This window comes from Staurois parvus, unplaced genomic scaffold (assembly GCF_062004578.1).
Source record: "Staurois parvus isolate SC_StPar_1 unplaced genomic scaffold, SC_StPar_1.0 ptg000401l, whole genome shotgun sequence".
In the NCBI taxonomy this organism is placed as follows: domain Eukaryota; kingdom Metazoa; phylum Chordata; class Amphibia; order Anura; family Ranidae; genus Staurois; species Staurois parvus.
In genome coordinates this window covers 3,100,453-3,118,346 of record NW_028318197.1, presented here as the reverse complement: position 1 = coordinate 3,118,346, position 17,894 = coordinate 3,100,453, and the positions used below count along the sequence as shown (strand labels likewise).

Here is a 17,894-nt window from a genome sequence, read left to right as displayed (position 1 = left end):
ACAGGTAAGGAGGGCTTGTTGACACCGTTATATTTGCAGCACGCATGCTCCCAGCTCAGTTCCTGCTCATGTCCACCTTTTCTCGGAAGGTTTAGCTGCGGCTCCGGGTAGATCGGATCAGCGGATCGCGTCCTGTGTGAACAGTTGCCCGTTCGAGATATTCCCAGTCCCGGGAGGGAAAGAGGAGAGCGGCCACAGGCGACAAGTTCCCGGCAGCCAGGCGACAAGTTCCCGGCAGCCAGGCGATCGTCATGCCCAGAGCTTTCCTGGTGAAGAGAAGGACCCCCCCGCCCATAGTCCGGAGCTGGGATGAGCTCCCGGACGAGGAGAGAGCGGACACCTACATACCAGGTAGGTACAAACCTCTGCAAGTGGAGGAGGAACTACAGATCGCAGCATACCCGGCACAGATCGCCATGCGACTGTAGTGCCGCCACAAAGTCAACGTAGAATTTCTTATCCCAGATCTCTGCGATCTGTTTTCTCGTGATCGGTGTGTGTTGGCATTTTATGGATCCGTTGTACTTTAAATGTAATGGCGGTATTCCTATAGATCGGTGCTTCTCCATTATAGTACAGCACATGCCCCATGTACCCCCCTCCTGGGGTGGCTCACCTTGTTTCTAGTGAATGTATTACTGGCTCCCATTATTTCTGCAGACACGAGGCTCATTTCACAGCTTCAATACACCAGATTAAAAACAAAGCTATTTAAAAATAAGTGAGAGTTATTTGGAATAAAGTGGCAGTTATTTTCAGCTGAGTCTGTAAGAAAATAACAGTTACAAAACCTATATAAATGTGTGCTAAAGGTTTGTGAATTGAGCCTGCAGCGTCTGATCTGCTTTTAAATCTAAAATATTTGATTAATAATTGGTTGGATGATCTTGTAGTAAATAGAAGAATCCAGAAGCCCCTCTGGGGTACACCTGGCTCTGACTGAGAGTCTGTACTATAGAGATCCATTGTGGAAGTCTACATCACCTCACTGCTGACCAGCAATCTGATTGTACAATCTCCTTTAGATCTACCAACAATTGGTGATAGTGCTTGTTTGGATCTAGATTGAGTGGATGGTCTGTAGGCCATTACTTTACATTGTTTTGGTTTATAGGATTTTACAGAGATTGTACAATCAGAACGTAAGGTGTATGATATGCTTTAGGCTGTACTGTGCAGAAGATACTAATTTGTCCTGGACTTCAATATAAGACATAGGGGGAGATTTACTAAATCTGGTGCAGCTGTGCATGGTAGCCAATCAGCTTCTAACTTCAGTTTGTTCAGTTCAGCTCTGACAATAAAACCTGGAAGCTGATTTGTTAATATGCAGAGCTGCATCAGATTTTGCACTTTCCAGTTTTAGTAAATATCTGTAGAAAATGTGTACTTATTAAAAAAATATTGGGTAGTGGGGCCTGCAGGGTTATGGAGGTAAGGTTCATACTGAATGGAGGGTCTAGTTCAGCCTTTCTCAGTATGGAGGAACCGTTGGAAAACCTTTCTGGCCTTAAGGAACCCCTAATAATAATTCCTATATCTACAGCTCATGGTACATTATTGTGGTGGTTAAAAGGAAGAATGCTCCTCATATTTAGAGTCAGTAGGAAAAACCCACCTTTTTAGATCACTAAAAAGATCATTGGTGTCAGTAGGTACTCAAATGAAGGGCAGAAGTTGTTCATTTCTCATTATGAACCTCTAGTGCAGGGGGTGTCAAACTCAATTTCATCATGGGCCACATCAGTATTAGGTTGCCTTCAAAGGGTCGGTTGTATCTGTAAGACTATGCATTCAGAGTTCAGTGGAACCACTTTGTACAGAATGCAGGGCTTTAGGGGTGCAATACATGCAGAGTTCAGAAGTGTGCTGTGTACAGAATGCAGGGCTTTAGGGGTGCAATACATGCAGAGATCAGAATTATGCTGTGTACAGAGTGCAGGGCTTGGAGTGGAGCTATGCACAGAGTGCAGGGTTCAGCTCTCATTCAAGGGCTGTCCACATCTCTTTTCCACCTCTCCTTCTCAGCTTTGACCTCTGCACCACTCTGCCACTTTCCAGCTAAAAAGTCCTGGGAGTGAGGGCCACATGAAATGGCCTGGCAGGCCGGATTTGGCCCCTGGGCCTTGTGTTTGACATATGTGCTCTAGAGCATCCTTTCTCAACCAGGGTGCCTCAGGACTGTCCATAACTGTTAAAGGGTGCCTTAACTGAAAAAAGGTTGAGAAACACTGGTCTAGATGAACCTTGGCGGAGAAAGGCTGGCCAAGGATCTTGCTCTGCATAGTTTTGGTGAATAGGATCTTAGAGGTTGTACAATCAGGTTGTATGGTGTATGATCTTCTAAAGGTACTAGGCTGCCCTGGACTTCTTTAACATAAGACACACTGGGGTAAATTTACTAAAACTGGAGCCTTCCAAATCTGGTGCAGCTGTGCATGGTAGCCAATCAGCTTCTAACTTCAACTTGTCCAATGAAGCTTTGACAATAAAACCTGGAAGCTTATTGGTTTCTCTGCAGAGTTGCACAAGATTGTGCACTCTGCAGTTTTAGCAAATAAGCCCCACTGATCATTAGAAATGATCCCTTTTTATAATTGTACTATTTCTGGCAGAGGTGGAGGAGATGAGAAATGAACATTCTGGGACTTTTCTTGTTCGTAGAAGTGTCCCAGGTTCCATGTTGGGTGCTCCTGTGTTTGTCCTGGAAACAATGGGTCCCATTTAGCCCGCAGTCCTTGTATTCTGCGTGCCTGCAGTGAGCCTGGCCAGGTGTGAGCGTCGCTCCGGCTCCAGGCAGCGCTATATGGGCACAGTGTGCTCACCAGGCTGCCTTCCCTCGTAATCTAACGGAAAACTCCACGCCATCACTTCCAAAGCACGTCCTATGTGTTTGTTTTATGCCATTGACTTGTTAATGAGAGCCTTGTACGGTGAGGTTACACCCTCAGTTCAAACACTGCAATGGGAGGAAAAGAGACTCACCTGCCTCCACCTCCCCCTCTCGTCTCCTCCACCTCTCCCTCCCTCCCTCTGCTGATTGTTGCTCTTGGGGAAAAGGGATCAGCTTTGCATATTTGCCTTTCATTTGAGAAGAGAGAGAGAGAGAAAAAAAAAACTGTGAGTAACTGTTCCCTGCAGGTGATGCTAACCCCTTTTGTGTGTTATCAGCAGACAGCATAGACTGCATCTTCAAGTATGTGACTGAGGACAGCTTGAGTAACAGCAGCAGTGGAGGGGACCCAAGAGCTGACAGTCCAGAGAGGGCCAGCAGTGACTCCAGCCTCTGTAATGGGAATCTCACCACCCCCAGTAGCCTTGACCAGTGTGGAGAGGCTTTGTCCCCTGAAGCAGAAGGAAGCAGCCAAGAGAATGCTGAAGAACAGGCTTTGGACCTTAAGCGACCAGCTGTCAGATCCAAAATGAAGGTATTTCTAAATCTGTTTTTAAGGGTTAGGGCAAATGTTCAAACTCTTCCACTGCAATTATAGAGACCAAAATCTGTGGAGGCTGTTAGGAGCAAGACATGTTGTCAATCCTTAGATCTGATGGTAGCCATACACACTTCCATAAATGATCAATGTGGATTTCAATTGATTGTTGGCAGATATGATTGTAAGTTATCTGTTACATTTCTGTCTTCACCATGCAATCTCCTAATCTAAGATCTAATGGTAGCCATACACACTTCCATATATGATCAATGTGGATTTCAATTGATTGTTGGAAGATACGATTGTAAGTTATCCATTACATTTCTGTCTTCACCATGCAATACGGCACTGCGTTACTTTAACTGACAATTGTGCAGTCATGCAATGCTGCATCCAAATAAAATTTATGTCCTTTTTTTTCTCCCCACAAATAGTCCTTTCTTTCAGTTGTATTTTATTGCCTGTGCGCTTTTAACAAAAAAAGACCAACAATTTTGAAAAAAATATATATTTTTGAGTTTTTGCTATAGAACATGTCTAGTAAAAATTTTAAAAATCAAATTTCATCATAAATTTAGGCCAAAATGTATTCTGCTACATGTGTTTGCTAAAAGAAAAACCCAATATGTGTAAATTAATTGGTTTACATGAAAGTTATAGCATCTACAAATGGCGATGTATATATACTGGAAATTTTTTATTTTATACTAGTAATGGCAGCGATCAACGACTTATAGTGGTACTGCAGGACTGCAGCGGGCATTCTGACACTGGGTGGGAACTAACTGCCACTGACATCCCAATGACACTAATACAATGATCAGTGCTAATAAAAACACTGACACTATACTAATGACACTGGACAGGAAGGGGTTAACATCTGGGGCAATTAAAGGGTTAACTTGTGCTGTGTGTGCTGTTTTACTAGGGAGACATACTGCTGTGTAAATACACAGCAGCATGTTACTGCTGGCAGGAGAGAGACCTTTGTTGTTTACATAAAGGTCTCTCCCCTGTCACTCTTGCTCGGTGATCACCGGGCGCTGGTGGGGAATCTCCGCCGGGACCCGGTGATCGACATCTGTAGCCACCAACGTTGGTGCATGTGGCCCCCTACCTGGAAGTGCAAAATCGTATGTATATGTGTGTATGTATGTATGTATGTATATATATATATGTGTGTGTGTGTGTGTGTGTGTGTGTGTGTGTGTGTGTATGTATGTGTGTATATATATGTGTGTGTGTGTGTGTGTATGTATGTGTGTGTGTGTGTGTGTATATATATATATGTGTATATATATATATATATATATGTGTGTGTGTGTATATATATATATATATATATATATATATATATATATATATATATGTGTGTATATATATATATATATATATATATATATGTGTGTGTGTGTGTGTGATTTTGCGCAGCCCTGTAGCAGTAGTTCTGCTATAGGGTGGCGGGGAAGCAGTTCTACTCTGTCCAATTGACTCCTTTTGATCGAAATTCAATCCAAATTGAGTTTAGGTCAAAAGCTATTGTTTGCAAATTGAATCAATCTGATCGAATGGCACATTAACAACCAGATAATACAATGGAAAGGTGTATGGCCACCGTAAGACTAATAACTATTCCTGCCTACATTTACAGTTTTACATTTATTACACTGAATTTAATTTTATGATCAATTAATATTTGAATACTATATGTTCTATTAGGATCAAATCATTTTAAAGTTCCTTGTTGCATTTGTATGTAGGTATGTCTACTTCACAAACAGTTGTGCTTTGAGATCACGCTATATAACATTTTTTTCTGTTAATACAGCATACTTTTCCAAAAGGTTTTGTGTTTTGCTATTTTTTTTTAATTTATATTGTATTAATACTATTGTATTGGAAATTGAACCTCTTCTTCATCTGCCCTGATGAAGGGGAAGTTGTGAGCCTTGAGTGCATTGGCTATAGTCCCAAACTGGCCATACACTAATGTGTCTGTTTATGAACCAGCGGTAAAAGATCACTGCTCAGTTCTCCGGCATTCTCGGAGAACACAGTTCTCCTGTGAATGCAGTTTTTGAAGCAGTGTAGATCAGTTCTCCAAACGAAGGGAGAACGGTCTACAAACACTGGAGAACGGTCTACAAACACTGGAAAACGGCTGATTTTACTATAATCTCGCGAGATTACAGTAAAAGATCAGTTTACTAAGCAGAGGTATATTATCGCTGCTTAGTTTGCGGTCCCTCTGATTCTCCAGCTCTGGGCTCGAGAATCTGGAAGGAGAACATAGATCTCCAGTGAAGGGCTGAACATGTTCTCCGCTGATCTCCTGAGTGTCATAAACTGTGAATGACCAGAGAAGAGCTGCGATCCTCTGAATCACAGCTATTCTCTGTGTCATAAACGGACATCTAAGAATGTTACACTCAACCAACCTCTCCTCTATCAGGGGGTCCAGTGCTCCACCAATATGATTTTTGATTACTATTACTGAACAACATCCGCAGTGTACACTAAAGGGTGATTTATTAAAGTGGTTGTAAACCTGAGATATGAAATTTGAACAAAGCATATCCCTCTATAGTGTGTACTTGTTTCAGTTAAGAGCACTAAAGGGTTTATTTACTAAAGGTGGAGAGTGCAAAATCAGGCTAACTTCTGCATAGAAACCAATCAACTTCCAAGTTTTATTGCCAAAGCTTAATTGTACAATCTGAGGTTGAAAGCTGATTGGTTTCTATGCAGAAGTGAGCCTGATTTTTGCACTTTCTAGCTTTAGCAAATACACCCCTAAGTATCATTTCTGTCTTCTGCTTGGTTTTTCTGCTATCAGCATGAATCACTTCTGACAAGTTTTCCTGACACCAAGAGAAAAATGGTGACAGGAGAAGAGAATTCCAGCAGATTGACAGTCTCAGTTCATTTCCTGTGTGAAGGGGGCATGTCCATTCCCTCCAATCAGCTCTCAGAGTTCTCCTCACTGAGCTCTGCAGATTGTAATTTCATCTCTCTACCTCACTTTTTTTTTTCTGGCAGCTCAGACAAGCTTTTAAAATTATAGACTTTGAACAGATGTAGAAGAGAGGGGGTCTGCAGATAAACAGGTATAACTATATAGGAGAATTTGTATGTAAGGGTTTGCAACCACTTGAAGCCTGTGTTCACACTGAATACGACTTTGAAATTGTGCAACTTTATTTGAAGTTGCACGATTTCAAAGTCACGATTTTAGGTGTGACTTTTAAAACATTATTATTATACAGGATTTATATAGCGCCAATAGTTTGCTTAGCACTTTACAATATAACGGGAGACAGTACAGCAAAACTACAGTTCAATACAAGCGGGATAGGAGGGCCTGATCCTTGGAGCTTACAAGCTAGCACATCTGTGTGATTTAATGCACAGATTTCTATGTGAGGCTCACCCAAAATCGCCAAAAGTAGCGCAGGAACTACTTCAAAATTAGAAAGGTACCATTGTGAGCAACGGTGCAACTTGTCAGGCGATTTGACACTGTCAAATCGCATGACAAGTCACATCGGTGTGAATGGGGACTAAAGCTTGCTTCTAACGTCCAGTCGTGTTTGTAAAAAAAAAAAAACTTCTGCATGCAATTCGTAGTTTGAAGAAAATGCAGGTTTACCTTTATGAATGGCAGCCTAAACCCTACTGTACTTTTCAACTAAAGAAGTCATCAAAAATATTTAAATATCTCCTAATGTTTGGTATGCATAGGAATTATACTAAGCATAGAGTAGGGACAGAGAACACGGAAACAAAAATGAACAAAGAAAATGATTTTAGATATTACTACAAAAATGGACAGAATAATAATGTTTGACAATCACATCATTGATGGGGATTCCTGTTTAATTCAAATTATGTTGGGAATTCAGCTCATAATAAGGCTGTGTTGTACTGAATTTGTACAGTGAAAATGGTGTTTTTACTGGATCTCATCTATCGATTAGCTTTATGAAGCTTTCCATGGCTTGACTACTGAGCTTTGATCATATTTTTTAATTATTATTAGAATAATATCCATGAATACACTCACAAACCTATAGGGCTTGTTTCTGATGGTGGAAGGGTTATTGAGAATTATTTCCCTTTTGATTGAATCCAGTTTTGCTTTGTTTTCATCGTTCTCTTCTCTGCTTTTTGATTCTATGATATGGCCTAGAAAATATTTGGGTGAAATTTACTAAAACTGCATTTACTAAAAAAAAAAAAAATTGTCAATGCTTAACTGAACAAGCTGAAGTCAGAAGCTGATTGGCTACTAAACACAGCTGCACCAGATTCTGTGATCACAAGTTTTTGTAAATCTCCCTCATTTGCTCACTTTTTTGTAGTGGTATCTATAACACATAAAAAATTATATATTTAAAAAAATGTTTTGCTGTGTTCAAAACTGTAAAGTGATTTGTATTGCTAGTGTCTCAGTATTCATGCTTGGTGCCAAATGTGTTCTTTTCTAAAGCATACAAGTTCAAATAATTGTGTGGAAGAGGTCATTATTGGATAGCCGTTAGTTTATTATTCATCTGATCATGATAGAAAGTGGCAATGTGAAACTGCTACATGGAGTAAACAAAATCACAGCCTTGATGTTTCTGAAAAGTTGGGTGTCCTTTAGATACAGTGTTTGTGAAATGTTATGTATACAAAAACTTTCTTTTTTTTTTTTTTAGATTTGTTACAAAGTATCCATCATGTCTGATCAGGAGATTGTCCTGGTTTATGAACACTAGAGCCTTTGATCAATTTGTCATCTTTGTTTTCCTTTTAATTACAATTCAAGAGAAACTGTTACATGGTTTTCAGCAATCCACAATATTTCAAAAGACACTGCCTGTTAAAAAAAAAACTGTAAATGCAAAACAAAAGGAATAAGGCCCCTTTCACACAGGTGGATAGATATTTACCGCAGCAAAATGCAGACATTCCTATGGCTCCATTCACACTCTGCGTTTAGCAACGTTTACATAACATATGGTTTTATGCGTTTAGGAAAAATAAAGTTGACAGCATCCAGGAGCGATGTACTGCAGCTATCTGTACATAAACGCAGGTAATCGCAGTACAAAGAGAAAATAAGTAAACAGTTGCTATAGAAAAGGCAGGAATTTTACTACTGCAGCTAAACGCAGCCACATGTAAATGCACGTAATCACAGATGTACAAATGTAAGTGATGTCTGTTGCAAGAGTGCAGGAACTTCAAAATAAAAAATATGCATTTACAAGTGGCAGAACAACCGCCCGTGTGAAAGAGGTCTTAAAGACACAATATTAGTTTGCAAAGAAAAGGCATTACTATATTGTTTGTTTTTCTTGTACTAATAAAATATATACAAAGCAGGGGCGGACTGACCATTTGGGAACTCGGGCACTGCTGTCAGTAGGGGGCCCCATGAGATGCCCCTGGTAGCTTTCATAGGCTTTTTTTGGGTGTGGTTTGAGTGTGGGCGAGGACACGGGCCCCATGAGTTGTCAGTCCACCCCTGATACAAATGTAAGAGCACATGGCTGTGTATTGAAAAAATAGTCAAAATAAAAGTTGACACATTGATACAGTACTGATTTTTGTCAAGTTCTTTCCAAAATTCTTAAAGTAGAGCTATAGGCAAAATTTTTTTGTTTTTAATTTTGGATAGAGTAAGGCTTGCTTCACACCTATGCAGTTTGATTTTGATCCATTTTTACACGTTTTTGACGCGTATTGCGTTTTTGTTTTTTTTTTCCCCAGCTTTTTCCTGGCTCACATCTGCGCGGTCGTGCGGGCCGCAATTTACATAGGCACAAGAGCCCATTCGTTTGAATGGACTCCTTTGCCCCGGGACATGCAGGGAAGAAGTCCCTGCACTTCTTCTGAAAACGAAGCCCGCACGTGAACAGAGGTTCCCAGTACGGTTGCGATTTCCAGTGCGGGCGGCGTGCCATTAGAATTAATGGCACCTGCCTGTGGGTCCCGCTTTCCTCTGTGTGGGTGGTTCGGCTGCAGGTATTTGTGCGGATCCTGCAGCGGCACCACAGATGTAAACCAGGGATTAAAGAGGACATTTTTTTGTTGAATAAAAATACAAAACATGTCAAAAATGCACTACATGCATTTCAGCAGTGTCTCCATTGAACTCTATTTTGAGGGTATTTACATCCAAATCAGGTGAACGGTGTAGGAATTACAACAGTTTGCATATGTGCCTCCCACTTGTTAAGGGACCAAAAGTAATGGGACAATTGGCTTCTCAGCTGTTCTATGGCCAGGTGTGTGTTATTCCCTCATTATCCCAATTACAATGAGCAGATAAAAGGTCCAGAGTTAATTTCAAGTGTGCTATTTGCATTTGGAATCTGTTGCTGTCAACTCTCAAGATGAGATCCAAAGAGCTGTCACTATCAGTGAAGCAAGCCATCATTAGGCTGAAAAAACAAAACAAACCCATCAGAGAGATAGCAAAAACATTAGGCGTGGCCAAAACAGCTGTTTGGAACATTCTTAAAAAGAAGGAACGCACCGGAGAGCTCAGCAACACCAAAAGACCCGGAAGACCACAGAAAACAACTGTGGTGGATGACCGAAGAATTCTTTCCCTGGTGAAGAAAACACCCTTCACAACAGTTGGCCAGATCAAGAACACTCTCCAGGAGGTAGGTGTATGTGTGTCAAAGTCAACAATCAAGAGAAGACTTCACCAGAGTGAGTACAGAGGGTTCACCACAAGATGTAAACCATTGGTGAGCCTCAAAAACAGGAAGGCCAGATTAGGGTTTGCCAAACGACATCTAAAAAAGCCTTCACAGTTCTGGAACAACATCCTATGGACAGATGAGACCAAGATCAACTTGTACCAGAGTGATGGGAAGAGAAGAGTATGGAGAAGGAAAGGAACTGCTCATGACCCTAAGCATACCACCTCATCAGTGAAGCATGGTGGTGGTAGTGTCATGGCGTGGGCATGTATGGCTGCCAATGGAACTGGTTCTCTTGTATTTATTGATGATGTGACTGCTGACAAAAGCAGCCGGATGAATTCTGAAGTGTGTCGAGCAATATTATCTGCTCATATATAGCCAAATGCTTCAGAACTCATTGGACGCTTCACAGTGCAGATGGACAATGACCCAAAGCAGACTGCAAAAGCAAGCAAAGAGTTTTTTTTAAGGGAAAGAAGTGGAATGTTATGCAATGGCCAAGTCAATCACCTGACCTGAATCCGGTTGAGCATGCATTTCACTTGCTGAAGACAAAACTGAAGGTAAAATGCCCCAAGAACAAGCAGGAACTGAAGACAGTTGCAGTAGAGGCCTGGCAGAGCATCACCAGGGATGAAACCCAACGTCTGGTGATGTCTATGCGTTCCAGACTTCAGGCTGTAATTGACTGCAAAGGATTTGCAACCAAGTATTAAAAAGTGAAAGTTTGATTTATGATTATTATTCTGTCCCATTACTTTTGGTCCCTTAACAAGTGGGAGGCACATATGCAAACTGTTGTAATTCCTACACCGTTCACCTGATTTGGATGTAAATACCCTCAAATTAAAGCTGACAGTCTGCAGTTAAAGCACTTCTTGTTTGTTTCATTTTAAATCCAGTGTGGTGGTGTATAGAGCCAAAAATGTTAGAATTGTGTCGATGTCCCAATATTTATGGACCTGACTGTACATATGAACGTTCTCCATAGTAACATGTTAAATGGACTAGTGGGTTTCTGCAAAAAGCACTAAAAAACACATTGGTGTGAACCAGTCCTTACCCTAGGTTCACACCTAAGCGTTTTCCGCAGAAATGCAGTACAGTCTGTTTAACACGATTTCCCATGGGACACGTTCACATCTCTGCGTTTTCAGACAGTGCATTTTTTGGAACGGGTCAGGGACTTTTTTAATTGCAAAAATGTGTGTTTTTGGTACTATAGACTTCAATGGAAACACTGCAGAAAAGCATGTAGTGCGTTTTTGTTGCATTTTAAATCTGCCTAGCAACATGGAAAAAAAACACATCAAAAACGCAATGCAGAAACGGGTCAAACGCAAACTGCATAGGTGTGAACCTAGCCTTAAGGAGAGTTCTAATCTCTGTAAGTTTAGTTTTTTTGCCATCTGTGCCCCATTGGGGAGATTTCCCTTCATTTCTTGTACCATGGCCAAAACAGAAAGTGATGAAATCCCTGCATATTAAGGAAATATCTTGGTCAGGAGGGATGTCCAGGATATTGGAGTCTTTTCATTGTCATGAAAAGGTGATCTTTTCCTTTTTTAAAGTGCACCTGTTGCTGTCCCTTTCATAGATACAGCCCATTTACTTTAATTAGCAGACATATGCAGTCTGTAGATAAATGTTCCCAGATACAGTTCCGAAAGGATTTTTTTTTTTTTTTTGCCCCTGCATCCACCCCAGGCTGTGTATGGGCAGCCTATAGAGGTTAGTGCAGATGCAGCAGCTGCACAAACACCGCCGAATGCCAAAATGTGACATGATTGTAGGAGTGGGTGAACAGATCCGAACACAGTGTGTGTTTGGATCTGTGCACTCACTCCTGACCGCATGTCAAGTTTTGACATGTGGCTGTGTTCATGCAGCCGCTCAGTCTGCATCCACCTCTATAGGATACCTGCATGCAGCCTGGGGGGGATGCAGGTGCAATAACAAAGGATGGATGTCAGTGGCCATCTGAATGAACCCTTACATCCCGGTCACACCGATCCCGACTTTGAAATCGTACGACTTACAGTGAAGTTGCACAATCTCAAAGTCTGATGTCATGCCAATTTGAGATGCGATTTGCAAGACATTTTAAGACCCTAGTCACACTGGATGAGAATTGTATGTGATTTTCATGCCATGCAACTTGCAAATCGCATGCCAAAACGCAGCCTATCGTTCACAATTAGAGCGATCATATTGATGGTCAGAGCCACACTGATTTCTATAGTACATGCACTACTTTTGGTGCAATTTGCATAGACCTCTGTATCAGATGTCTTGAAAATCAGCAAGATACGACTTCATTGTAAGTCGCACGATTTCAAAGTAGGGTTTGATGTGACCAGGGTATAACACAGTTGTCTATGCAAATTGCACCAAAAGTATTGCATGCACTACTTTAGTCTAGGTTCACACCTATGCGTTTTCTGCTAATGCACAGTAGTCCATTTAACATGATTTCCTATGGGGCAGGTTCACATCTCTGTGTTTTCACCCGGTGCGTTTTTTGGAAAGGGTCAGGGACATTTTTAAATGAAAAATGTTGCATTTTTGGTTCTATAGACTTCAATGGAGACTCATGTAGTGCGTTTTTGATGCATCAAAACGCATGTGCAAAAACAGATCAAACGCAAACTGTATAGGTGTGAAACTAGCCTTAGAAATCAGTGCAGCTCTGACCAAGTCAGAACCACACTGATATGACTGCTGTAATTGCAGACAATAGGGTGCGACTTGGCATGGGATTTGCAAGTTGCATGGCATGCCAAGTCGCACCAAGTGTGACGGAGACTTATGTCTAGGGAACATTGTTTCCAACCTGACAGGTAGTACCGATCAGACCATGCTATCTCTGATAACTTCACTCTCAATTAATAATTGGGAGCCAATCAGCATGGTTCTGGAACATCTGAACACTGATATATATGAGGTTTGTTAGTAAACAAACCTCTCCCTGCCCCTGCTGTCAGTCTTTCTTTCTGTGTACTTGATGTTCAAACATTATTTATTTTTTTTACATGACAGCAAATAACAATGTTTAATTTATAAACATTTTTATAATCTTAACTTATTAACTTATTTTGCAAATTTGAGAAAGATGGAAAAATAAATTGTCCATTAGATTCACTGCTATTTACTTGTCCATTGTCTTAGGTCACCAGCGGAGCTCTCAGTGAGGATATTTATAGCTGTGACATCTGTGCTAAAGGCTTCCGCTTGCAGCGCATGCTGAATCGTCATCTCAAGTGCCATAACCAGGTTAAAAGACACCTCTGCACCTTCTGCGGCAAAGGGTTCAATGACACCTTCGACCTGAAGAGACATGTAAGGACTCACACAGGTAAGCACATTCCAGCATTGGCTCTGTCTGCTGTCCTCTACAGGACACACAAGAAATTACACAGTTCTCATTTTAAAGTGATAGTAAAGCCCCTCCCCCTTGTTGAGTGCCCCCATGGCAAGCCACTAGCCATGGGGGCACTCATGCATGCTTGCTCCTAAGCCCCACTCTGTGGGGTTTATTTATTAAAGCTGGAGAGTGCAAATTCAGGCTCACTTCTGCATAGAAACCAATCGGCTTCCAGATTCTATTGCCAAAGCTTAAATGAACAAGCTGAGGTTAGAAGCTGATTCGTTTCTATGCAGAATTGAGCCTGATTTTGCATTTGTAAATAAACTCCTGTGTGTCCATAAGACATACACATCGTGGCTCTACCCCACCTCCTCCGCACTTGCCATGAATGACCACAGCAGGAGCCAATGTTTCTCTCTGCTGTCACTGTGCCAATTAGGAGAGAGAGCTTTTTGTGCACATTTCTGGATCGAGATCAGGCTCAGGTAAATATTAAAGGGGGGGGGGCTGATTGCAGAATGTGGTGGGGTTTTTTTGTTTTGTTTTTTTAACCATACTGCATTGAATGCATTAAGGTAGAAACCCTTCTGCCTTTAGAACCACTTTAACCCTTTGCACACTCATAGGACTCATGCACACAGGCATACAATATGCTGCATTCTGTAATTTAAATAGATCTGAATGCAGCAGTATGTATGTTATGGGCCGTTTCCACATTTCCATCTGTGTTTAACTGCGGGAACCAAAACAAGAAAATTCAGTCTCCACAATCTGATTTTGACTGTAATTTAGCATGTATGCATGTAAACATTTGTGTATAGTTACATAGTTAGTCTGGCTGAAAAAAGACAAAAGTCTGACCTGTTTCTGCTTTACTTTGTCTACTGTATGTGGACCTACAAGTCTCTGCACATACATTCTGAGAGCTAGTGTTTTGATGGAGAGTCACCTAGCCATCTTACAGTGATAGATTGGAGGAGGGGTAGAACCTATAACTTATATAAAGTTGGTGTTATGCCAATTTGGCTTAAAAAGTGGAAATGCACTTTTAAGTATGGAATATATCCATCTTCTTTGTTCTATTGTTTGTAAATCACTCCCACTGTGATCTTGCCCTGCATGTGACAGATTTGTTTTAGAGATTGGCACACAGACACTGGCAGTAAAAAAGATAAAGCCAGCCAACCAGATGAACTTCCTTGAAAACGGTGAGGAAAGGCAACCCTTGCCCTCTTTTTATCTTGCAGCTCAAGGTGTATTAGACTCTAAATGCCTGCACTTGAGTAAACTATCCCATTCTGTTCATAATACTGATAGCAAGGTGTATTGCCAGGCACAGCATTGCAAAGGTTACCACCAGTATATTTTTTTGACGGGGACAATTACATTTTTTTTTTCTTTTCTTTTCTTTACCTTTTTTTTAAGCTGAAATTAAAAAAAAAAAAAAAAAAAAGTCCTGATGGAATAACAACTTTCACAATACATAGATGCTAGTCATACGACTCTTACTGTATGTAGTCAATAGAATCACGTGTGCACAATATATTCTCATTCTATCTATCTATCTATCTATCTATCTATCTATCTATCTATCTATCTATCTATCTCCTGTTTTTATAGGAGAAAAGGTTTTTGTTTTTGTATTTTGTTTTTTAATTGTGTTTGTTCCTAATGGAGAGACTTTGATTTTCTGTCACCGAGACAGAAAGTGATGAGAAATACGCATTTTTTTATTGTTGCCAGAGCAACAGTAAATATTTCCATGTGGACACCTGATAACATTTTATGATGGGAATTTTGTAGAGATTTGCTCTCGCTTCCTGTTGCATCTGCAGGACAGGAAGTGAAGGGAGATTTCCCCTGTAGCACACCAACAGCAAAAAAAAAAAAACAGTTAGTTTTTATCATATGCAAATGCACGAAAACAATCAAAAACATTCTTATTTTCAGAAGTCTTTCAAAATAACTTTGAATACATGTATTTGACCTTGTTTTTCTCTCCCTCTATTCTTTCTTTTTATTGTTTTTTCTTTTTTTTGTTTTGTTTCTTTTTTTTAATACAGGAATTCGTCCATACAAGTGTGAAATCTGTAACAAAGCCTTTACCCAACGCTGTTCTCTGGAATCTCACCTAAAAAAAATTCATGGTGTGCAGCAAGGCTACGCGTACAAGCAGAGGAGGGACAAGTTATTTGTTTGTGAGGAGTGTGGCTACACTGGACCCTCCCAGGAGGATTTATACCTGCATGTTTACAACAGCCACCCCGGCAGCGCCTTTCTCAAGAAAACCACCAAAAAACTGGCAGCTCTTTTGCAACACAAAATCACATCTGTGCTGCAGGTCAGTCCCATAAATGAAGAAGAGAACCAGTGAAAAATGAAATGGACCTCATGTACATAAATGTTTACATGGAGTGTGAACTTTTCTATATTTGTATATAGCTTATTTTATAAAAGGCAGAGGGATTTATATTGTACAATATTATGAATTATTGGACACAGCAAACTACTGATTGTTTGCTATAACAATGAGGGCTCCAGTATTCCCGAGATGAAATCAGAGACTCTATAATGTACACATGAGATAAAAAATATATGCTGTAGACTAAGTGCCTCTGTAACTGCTGTTGTAAAAATGAGATTTATATTTACTTTGTAAACTACTAAGGTTTTTTATTGCATTCTTTTATATATAGAACAGGTGCTGGTACCTTTTTAATAAATGCAAAGTTTACATTTTTTTTTTTTGTCTTTTTTTCCTCAATCTGTATCATATGTACTATATTTCTGTATTAAAGCCCAACTCCAGCCCCATTTTGTTTTTTAGGTGTTAGAGTATGAAAGAGTAACATTTTCTGACATGTTTTCATTGCTAATATTGGCCATGAATGGATTTTTATTTTTTATTTTAAATCATCCAGCAGGCTGATCACACAAAAAAAAAAGAAATGTAGCTGCTGTCTTTTAAAAAAACAGCCACTCAATGGTCCAGTGATGTGCTCACCCCAGCTGGATTCACTGGCCATCTTCTTTCCCTGGCGCCGGCATCCTAAATGTTGGCGTCCTGCTGTAAAATCTTGCAGCTTCACAGGCATGTACCCACTGTGCATGAGCAAGTAGGGCTGCACATTGTGAATGATCCTGAAGTCTTCTGGGACCTGTAGTGTCCCAACAGATTGTGGTGAGGGAGGGGGGAGGAGAACTTCCACTTCCAATCACCTAGGCGGTTGAAGGTACTTGTCAAAATTGGGTACCCGTTCTCAACTCCTGTTCCCAAAAGGTGCCAGTTCTTTACGGGGTGCGGGGGATCAGTGGAACTTACTCTTTTGGGTGGAGTTCCGCTTTAATAAAGAAATAAAGGTAAATGCGATTTTGATGCACATCCATCAAAGTCTTTGGACCACAAAATCGCACTGCGTAGCACAGGACCCTTCCCCAAAGACCCATCACAGCTGTGCTGCATTGATAGGAACTGCACTATACTAAAGAACAAGATCAGCAGAAACCCATCTACTTGGAAATTCTGTTCAGTGATCGTTTTTTCTATGTTTGTATTTGCACAGGGACACCTTTTTATTCAAGCATTCACCCACATAGATGGGTTATATACCAGGGGTCTCCAAACTTTCTAAATAAAGGGCCAGTTTACTATCTTTCAGACTTTAGGGGGGGCCGGACTGTGTCCATTAAAAATAGAAATGGTCCTGTGTCATTGGGCGTAAACAATGCATCTTTTGGCATTAGGGGAAGAATAGTGCCCCATCATTGGTGTCAGTGGGAGGCATAGTGCCCCATCGTTGGTGTCAGTGGGAGGAATAATGCCCCATGGTTTGTTTCAGTGAGAGGAATAGTGACTATTGTTGTTAGTAACAGGAATTATGCCCCCTTGTTGGTATCAGTGGGAAGAATAGTGTCTTATCAGTGGGAGAAAAAGTGCCCCAAGGGCAAGCAAGGGGCCGCAGTTTGGAGACCACTGGTTTATGCAGTGTGGTTTTATGTTTTACAAGTAATAGAAACATGGTAGAGGTTCTAATACTGTACAATTTCTGCATATGTGTTGTGCTAACGCATGTTAATCCTCCATGTGTTGGTGTGTTGTGGGGCTAATAATTTTCAATAGCCCCCCAATTCACATCTGTTGTGGCACAGTAAGGCTCTACCATGGATTGTTGTGTGCTGTGTTCCTACAAATTGTGCATCCCTCCCCCCCCACCCCCCTTTCCGTCTTTCAGGAAAGCACCCATGAGAGAGCTCGGCTCCTCCCCACCTGAGGAAACAACACCTCCACCCAGTTTAAAGTGAGGCCTCCCCACTAGGACCTCAGTGATGGTGTTTCCTCCAGTGGGGAGACGTGTGGAAGCCCTTTCCAGGGTGGCCAGAGGGCTGCGT

At 41.0% G+C, this 17,894-nt stretch overlaps 1 protein-coding gene across 2 annotated transcripts; it reads left to right on the top strand.

The window, feature by feature from the left end:
* Positions 1 to 242: 242 nt before the first annotated feature.
* On the top strand, positions 243 to 16,244 carry OVOL2 (ovo like zinc finger 2). 2 transcript variants are annotated; one of them, XM_089686513.1, is made up of 4 exons: positions 243 to 351; positions 3,175 to 3,428; positions 13,307 to 13,493; positions 15,569 to 16,244. In XM_089686513.1, the coding sequence occupies exons 1-4, from the start codon at positions 252 to 254 to the stop codon at positions 15,877 to 15,879; spliced, it is 852 nt and encodes a 283-aa protein (XP_089542639.1). In that variant the 5' UTR covers positions 243 to 251; the 3' UTR covers positions 15,880 to 16,244. The 2 variants fall into 2 exon arrangements, with proteins under 2 accessions (XP_089542639.1, XP_089542638.1); XM_089686512.1 differs by having other exon boundaries at positions 3,172 to 3,428.
* The last annotated feature ends 1,650 nt before the right edge of the window (positions 16,245 to 17,894 follow it).